Below are 19582 nucleotides of genomic sequence, written 5' to 3' on the forward strand. Positions count from 1 at the left end.
ATTGTTTTGTGGGAAAAGATTGCTCCAATAATTTGTCTTGCCCTAATTGCACATCGCGCTTCTGATTTCAGATTATGCAGAAGTTGTTGTTGTAATTCGTGAGGATTTTTGGAGCTCCAGTGTCAATTATTCTGAGAATTTACGTACCCTGACAAATGCAGACATGCTTGATCAGGAGAAAAAGCATCTTAAGATCAGCTTCCCCATCATGCACAGGTTGTAACAGCCAGTTGCAATAACAACGTTGAGTAACAGTACCAGAGTTCCTCAGTTGATGCACTACTGTTATGGCATATGGTTCCAGCACAGCTGTGTGGCAGATGATCTTGACACAAACGGCTCAGAGATTTTCTTGGACTTCTTTCCAAGGCCTCCACTATCTTCTCTAATTTGTTTTCGGTTAAAACACTAGATTCTTTAGGCCTTCGTTTGTTTAACACGGATGCAGTCTCTTGAAATTTCTTCACTAATCTTCATATTGCTGAATCATTGGGAGCATGCATACTGGGGAATTTTCATATTAACTCAAGCCGACATTTGAATTCTGTTTTTGCATAGTTCACCACACGAAACACTTGTTAATCCTTCATGTATACCATACTAAATGGAAACTAGGCAGGAAACTCGAAACAACACACCCGAAACTCAGTCACACTATAGAAGACACGCATACAGTGTTTGTGTCTGAAGGTCAGGCCCAGTGACATACAGGCAGGGAAAGCCCTGGATTCGGTGCAGTTGCAATAATGAAGTGTACCAACAATATTTGAAGCAATTAAACTTGATATAAGAACTCAAGAGAAAACACCAATACACTCAGTCATACAGTGTAGGAAGGCATGCGCAAAGTATTGGTGTACAAGAACTACGCATAGCGACAACCACCATACACAGTGACAATAGCCGACAAATGTGCCATGCGACCTGGGGACTCCTCCTGGGCATCTTTCGTGAGACGCACTGTATATTAAATTACAAATTTGTAGAAACTTTTCTAGTTTTTGTATGACAGGTGTTAGTAACAACATACTTCTAAACAGATCATAATTTGCTCTAAATCTTTTATTTCCTTACTTTCACAATGACGGTTGTAATGTTCTAAACAATCCCCTCTACTTCCTGTTGCAGTGAAATAAGCATTGCTACAGCTAATTTGAATTCAGGACGACAACATTATGATGAAAAATTACTGTTATGTATCTTGTTGAAGCCTGGTCAAAAATAAATGTTTCTAGGAAATGAAATGCTACATATTTTTTAAAAACCAATCTTATATGGAAGAAATACAGCATTTAAGCTATTTATGAACATCATTTGTAATTATGTAAGTCAATTTTAAAAAATCGCTCATTAGATCCACTTTAAGCTGGAATGCCTGTAGAGCGTAAACTGTTGTGATATTGAAGCAGCCAGAACTCTTTCATGGGAAGTTCTGCTATTACTGGTGGGTTAATCAAACTATCTTTGAGCTTCATCAGACTGATATCGTCCTTTTTTCCCCCTAAGGTAAGTCTTTCCGCTCCCGGGATTGGAATGACTCCTTACCCTCTCCCTTAAAACCCACATCCTTTCGTCTTTCCCTCTCCTTCCCTCTTTCCTGATGAAGCAACCGTTTGTTGCGAAAGCTTGAATTTCGTGTGTATGTTTGTGTTTGTTTGTGTGTCTATCGACCTGCCAGCACTTTCGTTTGGTAAGTCTCATCATCTTTGTTTTTAGATATATTTTTCCCACGTGGAATGTTTCCCTCTATTACATATATAAAAAAATAAAAGGAAGGAGTGGATTAGAATTTGTGACTTACTTACATTGCGTGACATTTACCAATAGACCACCAGCAGATATGGCATTGTAACAGCTCAGTCTGAATACAACACTTCCTCCAGGCACTTCGGCATCCTACAGCATTGTCATATCATGCAGATGATCAGACTTAGAATTATCTGGTGCAGCTAATTTTATTGGGCACTTAGGTGAACGACTCAATCTTAGTCTCTGCAGTGGCCAGGATTTATGTCAGAGAGTTTACATATCTATCCAATGCATGGTAAACTATTCTTTTAAACTTGAGCCACAGTTGTTCCTCATGCTCCTATCCACAGGTGTGTGCTTTGAGTTCCTCTTTGAGATGTGACACGACTGCCCCTCTAACTTGTGAAACACGTAAATCTTCCTTCTTAGCTGCCTCCCCCGTCTGCATTTTAGTAGTCATTGTTGCTACAACTAGCTGGTGACCAACACATGTGTCATGTCTGTGAATGTCCTTCTCTACTGAATACTTCATCTGTGGCTTACCATACTGCTCAAAGGGTGAAATGATTTCCATGGCAATGTGAGGAGCAATATGCCTGATGACATCCTCTGTTGTATAATTAAAGTAAAGTTCCACCTGTATTATTATTATTATTTCTTTTCTTTCTCAGACGTTATGTCTGGTTAAAAATGGAAAGTGACGCGGACCTTGATCAAGCGTGACTTCCTTTTAACTGTACGGTATATGTTACATTGCATTTAGGAACTTCCGGGTAATTGAACATGTATCAATAATTACCGATTTCTGTAGTTGTATATATAAGTTTGGATGTAGCTGTATTGTGTTGATGTATTGGTGGATATTGTGTGGTATGACGCCTGTAGTTGATAGTATAATTGGTATAATGTCAACTTCATTCTGATGCCACATGTCCTTGACTTCCTCAGCCAGTTGGATGTATTTTTCAATTTTTTCTCCGGTTTTCTTCTGTATATTTGTTGTATTGGGTATGGATATTTTGATTAGTTGCGTTAATTTCTTCTTTTTATTGGTGAGTATGATGTCAGGTTTGTTATGTGGTGTTGTTTTATCCGTTATAATCGTTCTGTTCCAGTATAATTCGTATTCATAATTCTCCAGTACATTTTGTGGTGCATACTTGTTATGTGGGAAAGTGTTGTTTTATTACTTTATGTTGTTTGGCAAGTTGTTGATGTATTATTTTTGCTATATTGTCATGTCTTCTGGGGTATTCTGTATTTGCTAGTATTGTACATCCGCTTGTGATGTGATCTACTGTTTCTATTTGTTGTTTCCAAAGTCTGCATTTATCTCTTGTGGTATTGGGACCTTTAATAATATACTTGCTGTAATATCTGGTGTTTATTGTTTGATCCTGTATTGCAATCATGAATCCTTCAGTCTCACTGTATATATTGCCTTTTCTTAGCCATGTGTTGGATGCGTCTTGATCGATGTGTGGCTGTGTTAGATAATACGGGTGCTTGCCATGTAGTGTTTTCTTTTTCCAATTTACTTTCATCGTATCTGTTGATGTTATGTGATCTAAAGGGTTGTAGAAGTGGTTATGAAATTGCAGTGGTGTAGCCGATGTATTTATATGAGTGATTGCTTTGTGTATTTTGCTAGTTTCTGCTCGTTCTATAAAGAATTTTCTTAAATTGTCTACCTGTCCATAATGTAGGTTTTTTATGCCGATAAATCCCCTTCCTCCTTCCTTTCTGCTTAATGTGAATCTTTCTGTTGCTGAATGTATGTGATGTATTCTATATTTGTGGCATTGTGATCGTGTAAGTGTATTGAGTGCTTCTAGGTCTGTGTTACTCCATTTCACTACTCCAAATGAATAGGTCAATTTTGCTATAGCGTAAGTATTTATAGCTTTTGTCTTGTTTCTTGCTGTCAATTCTGTTTTCAGTATTTTTCTTAGTCTTTGTCTATATTTTTCTTTTAGTTCTTCTTTAATATTTGTACGAGGGCAGTTCAGTAAGTAATGCAACACATTTTTTTTCTCGGCCAATTTTGGTTGAAAAAACCGGAAATTTCTTGTGGAATATTTTCAAACATTCCCGCTTCGTCTCGTATAGTTTCATTGACTTCCGACAGGTGGCAGCGTTGTACGGAGCTGTTAAAATGGCGTCTGTAACAGATGTGCGTTGCAAACAACGGGCAGTGATCGAGTTTCTTTTGGCGGAAAACCAGGGCATCTCAGATATTCATAGGCGCTTGCAGAATGTCTACGGTGATCTGGCAGTGGACAAAAGCACGGTGAGTCGTTGGGCAAAGCGTGTGTGATCATCGCCGCAAGGTCAAGCAAGACTGTCTGATCTCCCGCGTGCGGGCCGGCCGTGCACAGCTGTGACTTCTGCAATGGCGGAGCGTGCGAACACACTCGTTCGAGATGATCAACGGATCACCATCAAACAACTCAGTGCTCAACTTGACATCTCTGTTGGTAGTGCTGTCACAATTGTTCACCAGTTGGGATATTCAGAGGTTTGTTCCCGCTGGGTCCCTCGTTGTCTAACCGAACACCATAAAGAGCAAAGGAGACCCATCTGTGTGGAATTGCTTGTTCGCCATGTGGCTGAGGGTGACAATTTCTTGTCAAAGATTGTTACAGGCGATGAAACATGGGTTCATCACTTCGAACCTGAAACAAAACGGCAATCAATGGAGTGGCGCCACACCCACTCCCCTACCAAGAAAAAGTTTAAAGCCATACCCTCAGCCGGTAAAGTCATGGTTACAGTCTTCTGGGACGCTGAAGGGGTTATTCTGTTCGATGTCCTTCCCCATGGTCAAACGATCAACTCTGAAGTGTATTGTGCTACTCTTCAGAAATTGAAGAAACGACTTCAGCGTGTTCATAGGCACAAAAATCTGAACGAAATTCTCCTTCTTCATGACAACGCAAGACCTCACACAAGTCTTCGCACCCGAGAGGAGCTCACAAAACTCCAGTGGACTGTTCTTCCTCATGCACCCTACAGCCCCGATCTCGCACCGTCGGATTTCCATATGTTTGGCCCAATGAAGGACGCAATCCGTGGGACGCACTACGCGGATGATGAAGAAGTTATTGATGCGGTACGACGTTGGCTCCGACATCGACCAGTGGAATGGTACCGTGCAGGCATACAGGCCCTCATTTAAAGGTGGCGTAAGGCCGTAGCATTGAATGGAGATTACGTTGAAAAATAGTGTTGTGTAGCTAAAAGATTGGGGAATAACCTTGTGTATTTCAATGCTGAATAAAACAACCCCTGTTTCAGAAAAAAAATGTGTTGCATTACTTATTGAACTGCCCTCGTATTATCTATTCCTATTTTTTGTCTGTATCCTAGATATTTATAGGCATCTGTTTTTTCCATCGCTTCTATGCAGTCGCTGTGGTTATCCAATATGTAATCTTCTTGTTTAGTGTGTTTTCCCTTGACTATGCTATTTTTCTTACATTTGTCTGTTCCAAAAGCCATATTTATATCATTGCTGAATACTTCTGTTATCTTTAGTAATTGGTTGAGTTGTTGATTTGTTGCTGCCAGTAGTTTTAGATCATCCATGTATAGCAAATGTGTGATTTTGTGTTGGTATGTTCCAGTAATATTTTATCCATAATTTGTATTATTTAGCATGTTGGATAGTGGGTTCAGAGCAAGGCAGAACCAGAAAGGACTGAATGAGTCTCCTTGGTATATTCTACGCTTAATCTGTATTGTCTGTGATGTGATATTATTTGAATTTGTTTGGATATTAAGTGTGGTTTTCCAATTTTTCATAACTACGTTTAGGAACTGTATCAATTTAGGATCTACTTTGTATATTTTCAATATTTGTAGTAACGATGAGTGGGGTACACTATAAAAAGCTTTTTGGTAATCAATGTATGCGTAGTGTAGAGACCTTTGTTTGGTTTTAGCTTGATATGTCACCTCTGCATCTATTATCAGTTGCTCTTTACGTCCTCATGCTCCTTTGCAACAGCCTTTTTGTTCTTCATTTATAATTTTGTTCTGTGTTGAAACTTCCTGGCAGATTAAAACTGTGCGCCCAACCGAGACTAGAACTCGGGACCTTTGCCTTTCGCGGGCAAGTGCTCTACCATCTGAGCTACCGAAGCACGACTCACGCCTGGTACTCACAGCTTTACTTCTGCCTATCTCGTCTCCTACCTTCCAAACTTTACAGAAGCTCTCCTGCGAACCTTGCAGAACTAGCACTCCTGAAAGAAAGGATATAGCGGAGACATGGCTTAGCCACAGCCTGGGGGATGTTTCCAGAATGAGATTTTCACTCTGCAGCGTAGTGTGCGCTGATATGAAACTTCCTGGCAGATTAAAACTGTGTGCCCGACCGAGACTCGAACTCGGGACCTTTGCCTTTCGCGGGCAAGTGCTCTACCATCTGAGCTACCGAAGCACGACTCACGCCCGGTACTCACAGCTTTACTTCTGCCAGTATCTCGTCTCCTACCTTCCAAACTTTACAGAAGCTCTCCTGCGAACTTTTCAGGAGTGCTAGTTCTGCAAGGTTCGCAGGAGAGCTTCTGTAAAGTTTGGAAGGTAGGAGATGAGGTACTGGTGGAATTAAAGCTGTGAGTACCGGGCGTGAGTCGTGCTTCAGTAGCTCAGATGGTAGACCACTTGCCCGCGAAAGGCAAAGGTCCCGAGTCCGAGTCTCGGTCGGGCACACAGTTTTAATCTGCCAGGAAGTTTCATATCAGCGTACACTACGCTGCAGAGTGAAAATCTCATTCTTGTTCCGTGTTGTATGTGTCATTAATTTCTGTGTAATGACTGAAGTTAATATTTTGTATATTGTTGGTAGGCTTGTTATGGGGCGATATTTAGCTGGGGCTGGGTTTGCTGTGTCTACTTGATCTTTAGGTTTCGGATAAGTTATTCCATGTGTAAGTGTATCAGGGAATGTGTATGGGTCTGCAATGTAACTGTTAAATAATTTAGTTAGATGTGAATGTGTTGAGGTGAACTTCTTTAGCCAGAAATCTGCTATTTTATCTTTTCCAGGGGCTTTCCAATTGTGCGTAGAATTAATTGCTCGGGTGACTTCATGTTGCAAAATTATCACTTCAGGCATTTGTGGTATCATCTTGTATGTGTCTGTTTCTGCTTTTATCCACCGTGCATGCCTGTTATGTTGTACCGGGTTTGACCATATGTTGCTCCAGAAGTGTTCCATGTCTGTTATGTTTGGTGGTTTGTCTATTTTAGAAGTGTTCCATGTCTGTTATGTTTGGTGGATTGTCTATTTTAATGTGTGTGTTATCTATTGTCTGGTAAAATTTCTTTTGGTTTGTGTTGAATGTTTGGTTTTGTTTCCTTCTATTTTCACTTTTTTTGTATCTTCTAAGTCGTTTGGCCAATGCTTGTAATTTCTGCTTCTTTTCATCTAACTGCTCTATCGCTTCTTGTTGTGAGATTTTACCTAACCTTTTTCGTTTTTTGTCTGATATTTAATTTCTTATAAATTGTGTTATTTGTCCGATGTCTTTTCTCAGTTTTCTATTCTGATCTGTAGCCTGTGTTGGCATGCTGGTTTTGTGGGTTTCTTCTGTGTCTTGGTTGATTCTGATCTCTGCCTAGTGTGTATATTTAGTGTAGTGAGTGCTCCTATGTAAATCAGTAGTTGTAACTCTTCCATAGTTGTATTTTCATTTATTTTGTTGTGTATGATTGTGTTGATAGTTGTTATTGTTTTTTCAACTTGTGGGTTATTTGGTAGTCTATGCAAGAATGGTCTAATGTCTGTATTTGTGTCTTTGTATTCTATTTATGTCAGCTGAAATTTTTCTTCTATATATAACATGTGTGTCACTTAGTGTTCTATTTTAGCTTGTTCTGGTGGCTGTCTTAAGATTTTGTTTTCCTCTGATTCTTTAATTGATGCATGTTGTTCATTGTTTGTTTGGTCTGGGATGTTTGAGTCCAATACTGTATTTTCTTCTTCTTCTGGTTGCACATTATTTTGTTCTAGTATTTGTTGTACTTGTGTGATGTTTTCTAATTCTGACTGGGGTATCCTGTTATATTTGATTATTACACGGATCTGATCAGCTAGTCGTTGTTCTGTTAAAAATTTTAATTCTGGGTATCTGGTAATAAATGTTGTGTATACTTGTGATCTGTATCCAGTTGTGTTGGTTCCTAGGTTTGTTGCTTGGTAATAACAAAACATGAGGTGTCGATTAACTTCATCTGACCATCTCATACTCTGTCTTTGTTTTCCTTCTAGGGTGGTTGCAGGAAGCATATCCTGCAAAACACCTCTATTTGGATTTAAATCATTTTCCAGTTGGCTACCAGTGTCGTTACCATTGTGGGCGGGCATAGGGTTCAAGTGTCATCCCCGTCCATGACGGCGCTTGTCCGAGGCTTCTTTAGTTCTGTCCTGAACCAACTAATCACACTAAAAGGGGGGTTAGCTCTATTAGTGGTTTGTTCTTTTCGTCGCCTTTTACGACTGGCAGAACATACCGGAGGCCTATTCTTTTCCCGGGCCTCCACGGGGTTTATTATTATTATTATTATTATTATTATTATTATTATTATTATATGATCCTTTTTTCCAGGATCCTTCCCCCAAAAAAAGCCTAAATCACAGGTCATATTGCTAATCCATGCACCTGGCTTAAAAGTTCTAGTTACCTGGTTATTGCATCCAAAAGTGTTCTGTACCATTTACGACATTCTCCTCCTGTGACTAATACCCATCAATTACACCATATTGGTTTTCTTAAAACTTTTCATCCTAGACTCAGTTTGTACCTAATGTCCTGTACTGAAAGACAGCTTTTGAAGTTCTTGGTTGAAGTTGAAGCTTTTGTCCAGTCTCCAAAGTATTGGAGCTGTTGGAGATAGATACACTAAAGGTATCAGACTTGCAGCATCTCCTGTATGGTTTAACCAATTTGGTAGTCCAAATCTTAGATTCTTAATTACATATTGATGTATAATGTAACATGAAATATGTGCAGATTACCAAGAAACTTTTTGTCATTGAATATGAAAAATGTGAAGTCTACCATTTGGAAGGTAAGTTTCTCTGTAGGTCTCATTTTCAAGGTTTTTCTAAATGTTCTATTAGAAAAGCTTCCTATTAATTTATTTGATGAGCTTTTAGTTTGACATTAATTCTCTCCTTTTGGTAATAATATGCCGCTCATTTAATTTTATGCAATGAAAAATCCGAGATGCTGAGTCGCAGAAAGGCACAACAAAAATACTGTCGGAAAGTTAGCTTTTGGCCAACAAGGACTTTGTCATTTAATTTTGCTGCTTGCTTTTTAGAAATTGCACAAAAGATCTGAATCTGAAATTGAGACCAAAAATAATAGTTTAATGTATCATTTCTGTTATGGCACCATTTCTCTTGTGTCCACAAACAGACTAGACAGTGGACATTCTTAGCTGAGAATTAAGAAACTGCTTCGTTTACATAATAGTCACTTGAAATTAACTACATAACTATTCAGAAACATTTTTGAGCTGTAGTTCCATCTGTTTTGAGACAAAACTGCATTACATCAATAATCAGAGTTCTAAAATTCATTCATGTTTAGGTTGTTGTGTGGTATTTAATTTTGAATAACTGCACTTTTTTATTTTTTTGAACTCTCACCACTATCCTTTTCAAGTAGATAACTTACCACATAATTTCACTGTTAATTGTAAAGGACTGTTTAAACTCGTTTTCCAAGAAGACATCAATATTATTATTTGTTAAATCTCTGTTTCAGAGGAACCCAGTGAAAATTACTGGAAGGTACTGGCAGAGAGGAGGCGTGTAGCTCTTGAGGATGCTTTAAAGGAGAATGAGTTATTACACCAGAAGATATCTATTCTGGAGGAGGAGAAAGAAGTGTGTGAAGCGATGTTGGAAGAAACTAAGACCTTGGTTGATACTTTCAAGGTAATGATAATAAATTGTATAATATGCATTGAAAATGAAAGTTGTGTTGTCAGAAGTGTTATGTATGTAAAGCACCAAGTAGACAAAAGTTTTTATTTGAGAAGGAAAGAACTGAAAATTCTCACCCTTTTCAGCTGTAGCAGGCTGGATGTGGGTGTAAACAGATTCTTTGTGGAAATTCGGCTGCTGTTAAATCATAGTCCCAACTTTCCACTTAATAGGCCATTGTTTGGTGATGAAACTGTAATCAATATATGCGTTAGTTGGCCAGAAATTACATAACTTTCAAATGACAAAATTTGAAATACAAATGGACTGATGGTATTCAGTAAACGAAAGGGTGGCAAGCGGTCTGGATAATGAGCAATTCGTAGGCAAATGGAATCTACTGGGAGAGTCAGGAAATTTTGAGGAACTCTGGCAATGTTGAATGAGCACCAATGTAGAAAAAGATAATGTTGTTGTTGTTGTTGTGGTCTTCAGTCGTGAGACTGGTTTGATGCAGCTCTCCATGCTACTCTATCCTGTGCAAACTTCTTCATCTCCCAGTACCTACTGCGACCTACATCCTTCTGAATCTGCTTAGTGTATTGATCTCTTGGTCTCCCTCTATGATTTTTAACCCTCCACGCTGCCCTCCAATGCTAAATTTGTGATCCCTTGATGCCTCAAAACATGTCCTACCAACCGATCCCTTCTTCTAGTCAAGTTGTGCCACAAACTTCTCTTCTCCCCAATCCTATTCAATACCTCCTCATTAGTTACATGATCTACCCACCTTATCTTCATCATTCTTCTGTAGCACCACATTTCGAAAGCTTCTATTCTCTTCTTGTCCAAACTGGTTATCGTCCACGTTTTACTTCCATACATGGCTACACTCTATACAAATACTTTCAGAAACGACTTCGTGACACTTAAATCTATACTCGATGTTAACAAATTTTTGTTCTTCAGAAACGCTTTCCTTGCCATTGCCAGTCTACATTTTATATCCTCTCTACTTCGACCATCATCAGTTATTTTACTCCCTAAATAGCAAAACTCCTTTACTACTTTAAGTGTCTCATTTCCTAATCTAATCCCCTCAGCATCACCCGATTTAATTTGACTACATTCCATTATCCTCGTTTTGCTTTTGTTGATGTTCATCTTATATCCTCCTTTCAAGACACTGTCCATTCCGTTCAACTGCTCTTCCAAGTCCTTTGCTGTCTCTGACAGAATTACAATGTCATCGGCGAACCTCAAAGTTTTTACTTCTTCTCCATGAATTTTAATACCTACTCCGAATTTTTCTTTTGTTTCCTTTACTGCTTGCTCAATATACAGATTGAATAACATCGGGGGGAGGTTACAACCCTGTCTCACTCCTTTCCCAACCACTGCTTCCCTTTCATGCCCCTCGATTCTTATAACTGCCATCTGGTTTCTGTACAAATTGTAAATAGCCTTTCGCTCCATGTATTTTACCCCTGCCACCTTCAGAATTTGAAAGAGAGTATTCCAGTTAACGTTGTCAAAAGCTTTCTCTAAGTCTACAAATGCTAGAAACGTAGGTTTGCGTTTTCTTAATCTTTCTTCTAAGATAAGTCGTAAGGTTAGTATTGCCTCACGTGTTCCAACATTTCTACGGAATCCAAACTGATCTTCCCCGAGGTCCGCTTCTACCAGTTTTTCCATTCGTCTGTAAATAATTTGCGTTAGTATTTTGCAGCTGTGACTTATTAAACTGATAGTTCGGTAATTTTCACATCTGTCAACACCTGCTTTCTTTGATATTGGAATTATTATATTCTTCTTGAAGTCTGTAGGTATTTCGCCTGTCTCATACATCTTGCTCACCAGATGGTAGAGTTTTGTCATGACTGGCTCTCCCAAGGCCATCAGTAGTTCTAATGGAATGTTGTCTACTCCCGGGGCCTTGTTTCAACTCAGGCCTTTCAGTGCTCTGTCAAACTCTTCACGCAGTATCTTATCTCCCATTTCATCTTCATCTACGTCCTCTTCCATTTCCATAATATTGTCCTCAAGTACATCGCCCTTGTATAAAACCTGTATATACTCCTTCCACCTTTCTGCCTTCCCTTCTTTGCTTAGAACTGGGTTGCCATCTGAGCTCTTGATATTCATACAAGTGGTTCTCTTCTCACCAAAGATCTCTTTAATTTTCCTGTAGGCAGTATCTATCTTACCCCTAGTGAGACAAGCCTCTACATCCTTACATTTGTCCTCTAGCCATCCCTGCTTAGCCATTTTGCACTTTCTGTCGATCTCATTTTTGAGACGTTTGTATTCCCTGTTGCCTGCTTCATTTACTGCATTTTTATATTTTCTCCTTTCATCAATTAAATTCAATATTTCTTCTGTTACCCAAGGATTTCTATTAGCCCTCGTCTTTTTACCTACTTGATCCTCTGCTGCCTTCACTACTTCATCCCTCAGAGCTACCCATTCTTCTTCTACTGTATTTCTTTCCCCCATTCCTGTCAATTGTTCCCTTATGCTCTCCCTGAAACTCTCTACAACCTCTGGTTCTTTCAGTTTATCCAGGTCCCATCTCCTTAAATTCCCACCTTTTTGCAGTTTCTTCAGTTTCAATCTGCAGTTCATAACCAATAGATTGTGGTCAGAATCCACATGTGCCCCTGGAAATGTCTTACAATTTAAAACCTGGTTCCTAAATCTCTGTCTTACCATTATATAATCTATCTGATACCTATTAGTATCTCCAGGATTCTTCCAGGTATACAACCTTCTTTTATGATTCTTGAACCAAGTGTTAGCTATGATTAAGTTATGTTCTGTGCAAAATTCTACAAGGCGGCTTCCTCTTTCATTTCTTCCCCCCAATCCATATAAAGTGTGAAAGAAACACAAGACTGCATAAAATATGTCGTAAAATGTAAAAGATAAGTTAGAAATGAAAAGTCAGAGAGGAAATGGTGACAGAAGAGTGGGAGACTGAAAGGGAGGTAAAAAAATTCAAACTGGTTACATGCTGAAGCAGAAATCAGACACAGGGTTAACATTTCAGTTGCTGTGTCGAACACTGGCTTTTCATTTGTTATTCCACCCGTTGTGGCGTAACAAGACAGCCACGCCACTCGGAAGTAGCCGAAGGGCACGCGTTAACTCACGCAGGCTAGTAGATAGGTCTGAAACAGGATACGTAATGAATGCTATAAAGAAAAGTACGTAGCTCCTGGAATACTTAACTTTAATCCATCCTTGTGGTACATCGCTCTTGACGATACAAGTGAGACTGTTTAGATACAAGCTATGTAATGCTAATGGTGCCTTGCTAGGTCGTAGCCATTGACTTAGCTGAAGGCTATTCTAACTATCGGCTCTGCAAATGAGCGAGGCTTCGTCAGTGTGCATCGCTAGCTACGTCGTCCGTACAACTGGGGCGAGTGCTAGTCCGTCTCTCGAGACCTGCCGTGTGGTGGCGCTCGGTCTGCGATCACTGACAGTGGCGACACGCGGGTCCAACATGTACTAATGGACTGCGGCCGATTTAAAGCTACCACCTAGCAAGTGTGATGTCTGGCGGTGACACCACACCACCCATCTGCTCTTGGTGCCTTATGTTTAGGTTGAGTCAGTTTTCATCGAATTGCCCTCAAGATATCTTGTTTCTTTGCTTTCATAAGTAATTAGAAACATAAGATTCTTCTCAGTAATTCAGTATCCCTTTATAGGTTTTGACTCCAATAGCTGCTGTTTTATGTGAATTACCCACTGTAGTAAGTCAAGAAATGGATAAGTCTGTCACTATTGAAGCAGCTATTTTTGATTATTCATTGTGACCTTCTATTTGACATGAAACAGTTGCATTGTTTCACTGCGAGTGATGGATGTTACAGCCTAGATTGTAGTATCTGTAGTTTTTTTAGTTAAGTGTTTCCATTTCGGTCACAAGTAGGAAAATCTAAGATACTAGCCAATTTTTTATGTCACTTATATAATGCATGATAATATGTAATTGATTCACCTTACTTTTGTTGAATCTGTATTGTGAGCTGTAGAATTCTTTTTAAATACTATGCAACTAGTTCAGTAGGTATTTGAAAGCCATGTGCAATGTAAGTTGATAGTTCTGTGGAGATTACAATATGTGGAGGTATTGATAGAAGTTGTTTGATATTGATTTGTTTTTGATAGTTACTAACCTTACTTAGCATTGTGTAGTAGTATTATGTAATTTCTAAAAACAAGGCTTCTGCTTTCATTTACCACTGCTGTGCCTTGAGGGAGGCAGAAAGAGCTCTTGACATTCCCCATGTCAAGTTCCTATTGTAAATGCTCATTTTAAAGAACACATTACATTAATCTTAATTGTTACACTGTGTAAATGTATTTTCCTTGTTCCCATGATTAAAAGTAACAACTATACATTAACTTCCTGCACTTATGGAGAGGAGACTGCATATAACAACAGCACATGTTACATGCCTGAAGCATAACTAAAATCTAAAACCTCGCTTTTTGAAATAGTAACACTACACAAATATCATGGGGAGAACAATTCCTAGTCTATAATATATACTAAGTGTAAGTAACATATCTAGTGTTCTTGGTGTCCTGTGTAGTGGTTTATCAAGGGATTCAGAATTACTCTTTGTGCACTGGAAATGGCAACGTGTCTGAAATTATTTCTTTGATTCACTTATGTTTAACTTGTATTTTATGCTGCAGATATCTGTAGAACCTTTCACGTTTGTCCATTTTAGAACAATAATTTGGACACATACAACCTTCAGATCCAACAAGGCTGTGTGCCATAACACATTAGAAATATACTAAACTTTCCAAAGACATAAGCCCTACAGTTAGTCCTTTCAGAGCAAAAAGCTAAAGATCTTCAAACAGTTTTTGTCCTTCGGCAATAAAGGATTGTTAAGTTGACTTTATATATCTCTCTTAATATATGTCTCTTTGTACTTCACATTAAAGTATCACTTCAGCAGAAATGATCAGTATTGATGTTAATCAGTGTTCATCTGGAGAAAAGTTTGTGTCAGTTGCTGTCAAGTGTCCTATTAATTCTGTAGCCACTGAACGCATTTTCTCTTTAAAAAAAATTGGCTCTTAACAACTAATTCTTCTTCTCCTTATCATTCTCTCCCTTCCACCCTTTTCCCACCTCCCTACCTGTCTTTTGACTAGTTGGTTGCAAACTGCACACAAATTCATAGTGTACCTCTTCACTTTCATCCTATGTCTTCAGTTATTTTTTGGATGCTTTCTATTCCTTACAGTATTTACCACTCTGTACAGCTCTCTTAGGGCATGTGTGAAGACATCAGGGAATAACTTCCACAGTACCTATCATGCTGCTCCATTTCTTATCAGTGCTTTCGCATGTGTCCCTTTCTTCAGTTCTGCAGAGAATTACTTATGTGCAGTGAATTCCTTGTCAGTATACCTATTTTTCAACATCCTTTCATAGCACCACATTTCAAATACCTTGATTGTCTTCTTTCCAGTTTTTCCCGTAGTCCCTGACTCACTATCATTCAATCCTGCCCTCCAAACATATGTTCTGGGAGATTTCTTCCTTGTGTTTAGGCTGATGCTTAATACTAGTAGACTTGTTTTGGCCAGGGATGCACCATTTTAAAGAGTGAGGGACTGCATCACTTTGTTACACCTTTTTTAATCTGATCTTTTTTGTCTTTTACGCTTAAAATTCCCTCTTGGTTCCTACATTGCCTGGAAAAAAGTGAAACACACAGAAATGGGAGAGTAAATGAAATGAAACTTCACAGGTTGAGAGGGGATGTGATGTTATTTCATCAGTTACAAAATCAAATCGAATTTACAAAATACTTGCAATAAAAGCTTGTTTATTGGTATGATATTGGACCTGAGCCGTGCGGTCTGAGGCATCTCGTTACGGTTCGTGCAGCTCACCCCGTTGGAGGTTTGAGTCCTCCCTTGGTCATGGGTGTGTGTGTTGTCCTTAAGTAGTGCTTAGGGACATTTCACCTCATTTGGCCTGGATGCTTGCACAGATTCAATTGTGAAGCGTGTCATGAGACTGTCATATGCTGTAGGGAAGCAAGCTGGCCCACAAATATGTAACTTATCATTTATGTCAGGGATACTGAGTCTGGAACAGAGTTGATGTCTGGTTTGTCCCACACATTTTCTCTGGAGGTCAGGTCTAGGGATCTTGCTAATCAAATGATCACCTCAGTGTCTCACACAATTCATAGAAATGTGTTCCATTGTGGATGAGTGTTGTCCTGTTGAAATATGACATTACAATACCATCGCACAAGAAAATGCAGGATGCACGGTGTTTGTGACGTGCTATTGTCCCATCAGAATTTCGTCAGTTCCTACCAGCTGTGACCTGAAGTCTTATTCTGTAGCTCCCCAAACCATGGCACCAGGAGTAATACAGCTGTGCATATCCAAAATAATGTTGAAGGGAGTCCATTTCATGAATGGCAAGTGCAGATCTTAAGGGGACGTGCTTGGTACACAATATGGCATTCCTCCCTTGTGGTGATCAAACACGAGACCTCGACTATGAGAATGTGTGCCCTCGTGTTCCCATGCAGTCCAGCATCAGGACACTGTTACTGAATGACCCACAGGTCTGGATGGTCTGGCCAAATGGAGATCCACAGTGAGGGACCTTTCAACCCAACTCTGCGAGGTGACTGTAGTGCTGTCTCACATTATCACACGACATCTCCATGTCTTTCAGTTATCATTCAACATCTGATATTCACACCCCTTTTATATCTTAGCAGGCCTAATAATAATACTATACATGAACAACATAAATGGACTATGGTGGTCATTCTAGATGTCACAGAGAATTCCAACTCTAAATCATTTACATAGTCGCTAGTGGTGTGCACATGTACAACGTTACACTGATATCCGATCGTGTCTTCAAGGTGCTTCACATTTTATGTCAGGTCATGTAAATTCTGAATTACATGTCTCGTAGACAATTGCATTTGTGAACAGAAAACACTCTCTCTTTACTTAAAACTTGTTCTCTCTCTCTCTCTCTCTCTCTCTCTCTCTCTCTCTCTCTCTCTCTCTCTCTCTCTCTCTCTCTCCCCCCCCCCCCCCCCACACACACACACACACACCACTGTGACATACATGTGATGTAGTTAAGATGCCCACGCATGATTTAATTGTGGTCTTCAGTAACACTGCACTAGATTAAATATAATAATTGTACATCTTCCCTGTGAGAGAGTTTGTTATCTATAATTCAGATTAAAATATTGGCTACATTTTAGATATTTGTTCTTTCAGGAAATAATCAATGACAGTGGTAATGTTTCAATTGAAGATGATGACCAGTAGGAGGAAAGAAGACTTTACCTGATCATGGAGTTACTCGCATGACTGTAACACTGTCTTGGTTTGCTGCCTACTTTACACTGAAATTAATAAGTGCTCCTCTAAATTTGCACTGTTTGCATTATGTAAAGATTGTCATGAACTCGTTAAGTTTCAGCTAATAGCTTATCAAGATAGTTGTTCACATTCTTTTAATTTCTGATGATCATTGTGGTGTATTATTTAATTGGTGTTGTGATAGTTTTATTAACCAGTTTCATCTCATATTTGTGTGATTCTTATACTTTATTTATTGCATAATTGCTCCAAAAAACTCAGTGTACATTTACATGAATACAGGTTGTATGCGAAAGATACAAAGCTGTGCAGTTATCAACATGTATTTTCTTAGCAGAATGCAAGACAGCTTTATATGACAGCAATCAAAGCACTTTGTCTGATTGTACAGCGTAACATGTGAGAAGTTATGGTCTTTGTTTCAAGCACTTGTCATAACTGACTGCAAGTATCCTTCAGTTTTAGAAGTTGTGGCATACAAGCACTATTATTTGTCACATTTGTTACAGTTAATTGTAAAGGTTGTTATTTTATGACGGGTAATGATTTCTTTTAAAATCGGCCAATCTGAATATAATTACTTACAGGAAGTAATTTTGTAAATTATCACATTAGCACAATTTTTATTTTGTGCAGATAATTAGAAAATAATTTTGAAATTATTGCTGTACGTGAAAAGTCTTTTTAATTGGAATGTCCTGAGGTGATTTGGGGTGCATTAGTGGTTTATTGTATGAGTGCACACAATATTTATTAAATTATGACTGAAGGATGCAACTTTTCTGATGTAACCTTTGAAAGAATGAGACTGGAAAATGAGTCTTATGTATTGATGTGTGAAATTTGAGTGGAAATATACCAGAAAAGTACAAAACTGATGTAACAGTGGACTTTTATTTTACTTGATTGTGTCAAAAGAAAAATCCACTTGAGAAAACTATAAAGTTGAGACAGAATTGCTGGCCATCACTGAATTTTAGGAGGAGAAATCTGTCTGCTACTGTCCTCAGTACAGGTGGGTCCCTCTAATCATGGGGTCATAGGTGCTTTTTAACCTTTTTCAATGTATCCCTCTGTCCTTCCTGGGGAAGCAAGTAATGATTCTGAAAAGTAGTATTAAGAATTTTGTCTTGTGAGGATTATTATTTTATCTCCTGATTTTATAGTTTTTATTTTAACTAAGGAATAGCTTTGATTTATGTAAATGCATTTGTGTCCAAACTTTTTGTATATCCACATTTGAGGATTCATGCTTGTAGTTTAGTTCATACATTGTGTTTATGACTTTTCACAGAGAGCATTTTTTAAAAGTATTTTTGCACTGTTGTATTGTAGCGTACGATATGAGAACTGGATTTATTTGTGTTGGAAGCTTTGGGCAGAACTGATACATTTCATGATTCCCGTGCTGTAAATGTGAATGGGGTATTGCTTATGAAAGCCTTAAAAAACTAGTACTTTCTTGCACCTTTTTATCAGAATTTGTAAACTATTATAGATCAATATTTACTACGGTAATACTGCTACCGTAGACTCCATGGGAGATGTATCCGTCATATTTCACTCTCATGAATGAGGTTTTAGCTTTGTGATGTTAACTACCCTATATAGCCGTATTTAAAGTGGTTCAGTTGACAGATAACGAGCTGGGCTCCTCGTCACCGATACACCATTGGGAGCCTGGCACTGCCAGTTCCCACTGTGTTGTCACATCAGGTGCATTGCACTGTGAAAAGCATGGTGCCAGTCATTTCTCAGTGTGTCATTGTAGTCAGGTGCCTTAAGATGTGTGATGAAATTAGTCAAAAGAGTGGCAAACCAAAGATGCCCGCCCCTAGGAAACTTTCTGATGTCAGACATGGCATAATTATACACAGTCAGTTGCATGAATTCATGTGTTCCTTGCAGAAATATTTCGGATGAACTGGTGAACTGAACTGCCGCTGCTCTACAAATCAGTAAATGATCAATCATGAGAATTATGAATAAGTAGTGGAGTCTTTTAAATTGGTGATGCTGGAAACAAAATGTGCCTTCTTGCGAGGACAGTCACAATACTCTCTCTCTTTTTATTTTATCCCCCCCCCCCCCCCCCCCAAGGAAGATCTAAAGATCCAATTCGTCTTGAAATATAAGCCTTTTTTTTCCTCAAGTAAGTATCCGACGTGTGAAGAGCCAAATGCTAACATTGCAGAGTGGATCTCTTTCAATATAGTAAATCATGCATACTCCATATCAATTCAGGTAGGCTAGGAATAAATCATACCTTCGTAGTCTCAGATGTTAATGAATTTAGCGTATGTTAAAATGAAGGGCTAAGTAAGGAACACGATTTTTTTTGTTTTCTCCAAAAAATTTTCTGCTCGGAGATACAGCCCTCCAAAGAAGACACTGTGCATACAATTTTGAAGATGTGAATTTTGGAAAAAAATTTAAAATGCTATATCTCTGGAACAGTTCTAGATATTTTGTTGTTGGTTT

The 19582-nt window shown here is 38.7% G+C and overlaps 1 protein-coding gene across 1 annotated transcript in view; it reads left to right on the plus strand.

Moving 5' to 3' along the window:
• LOC126202481 (geminin) overlaps nt 1-17984 on the plus strand; it is a 47308-nt gene extending 29324 nt beyond the window's left edge. Inside the window, exons 4-5 of the mRNA XM_049936870.1 lie at nt 9531-9703; nt 16997-17984. Coding sequence (XP_049792827.1) covers nt 9531-9703; nt 16997-17047 — 224 coding nt within the window. The 3' untranslated portion in view covers nt 17048-17984. The remainder of the gene's footprint in view (nt 1-9530; nt 9704-16996) is intronic.
• Nucleotides 17985-19582: the final 1598 nt, after the last annotated feature.

This window comes from Schistocerca nitens, chromosome 1 (assembly GCF_023898315.1).
Source record: "Schistocerca nitens isolate TAMUIC-IGC-003100 chromosome 1, iqSchNite1.1, whole genome shotgun sequence".
NCBI classification, from domain to species: Eukaryota; Metazoa; Arthropoda; class Insecta; order Orthoptera; family Acrididae; genus Schistocerca; species Schistocerca nitens.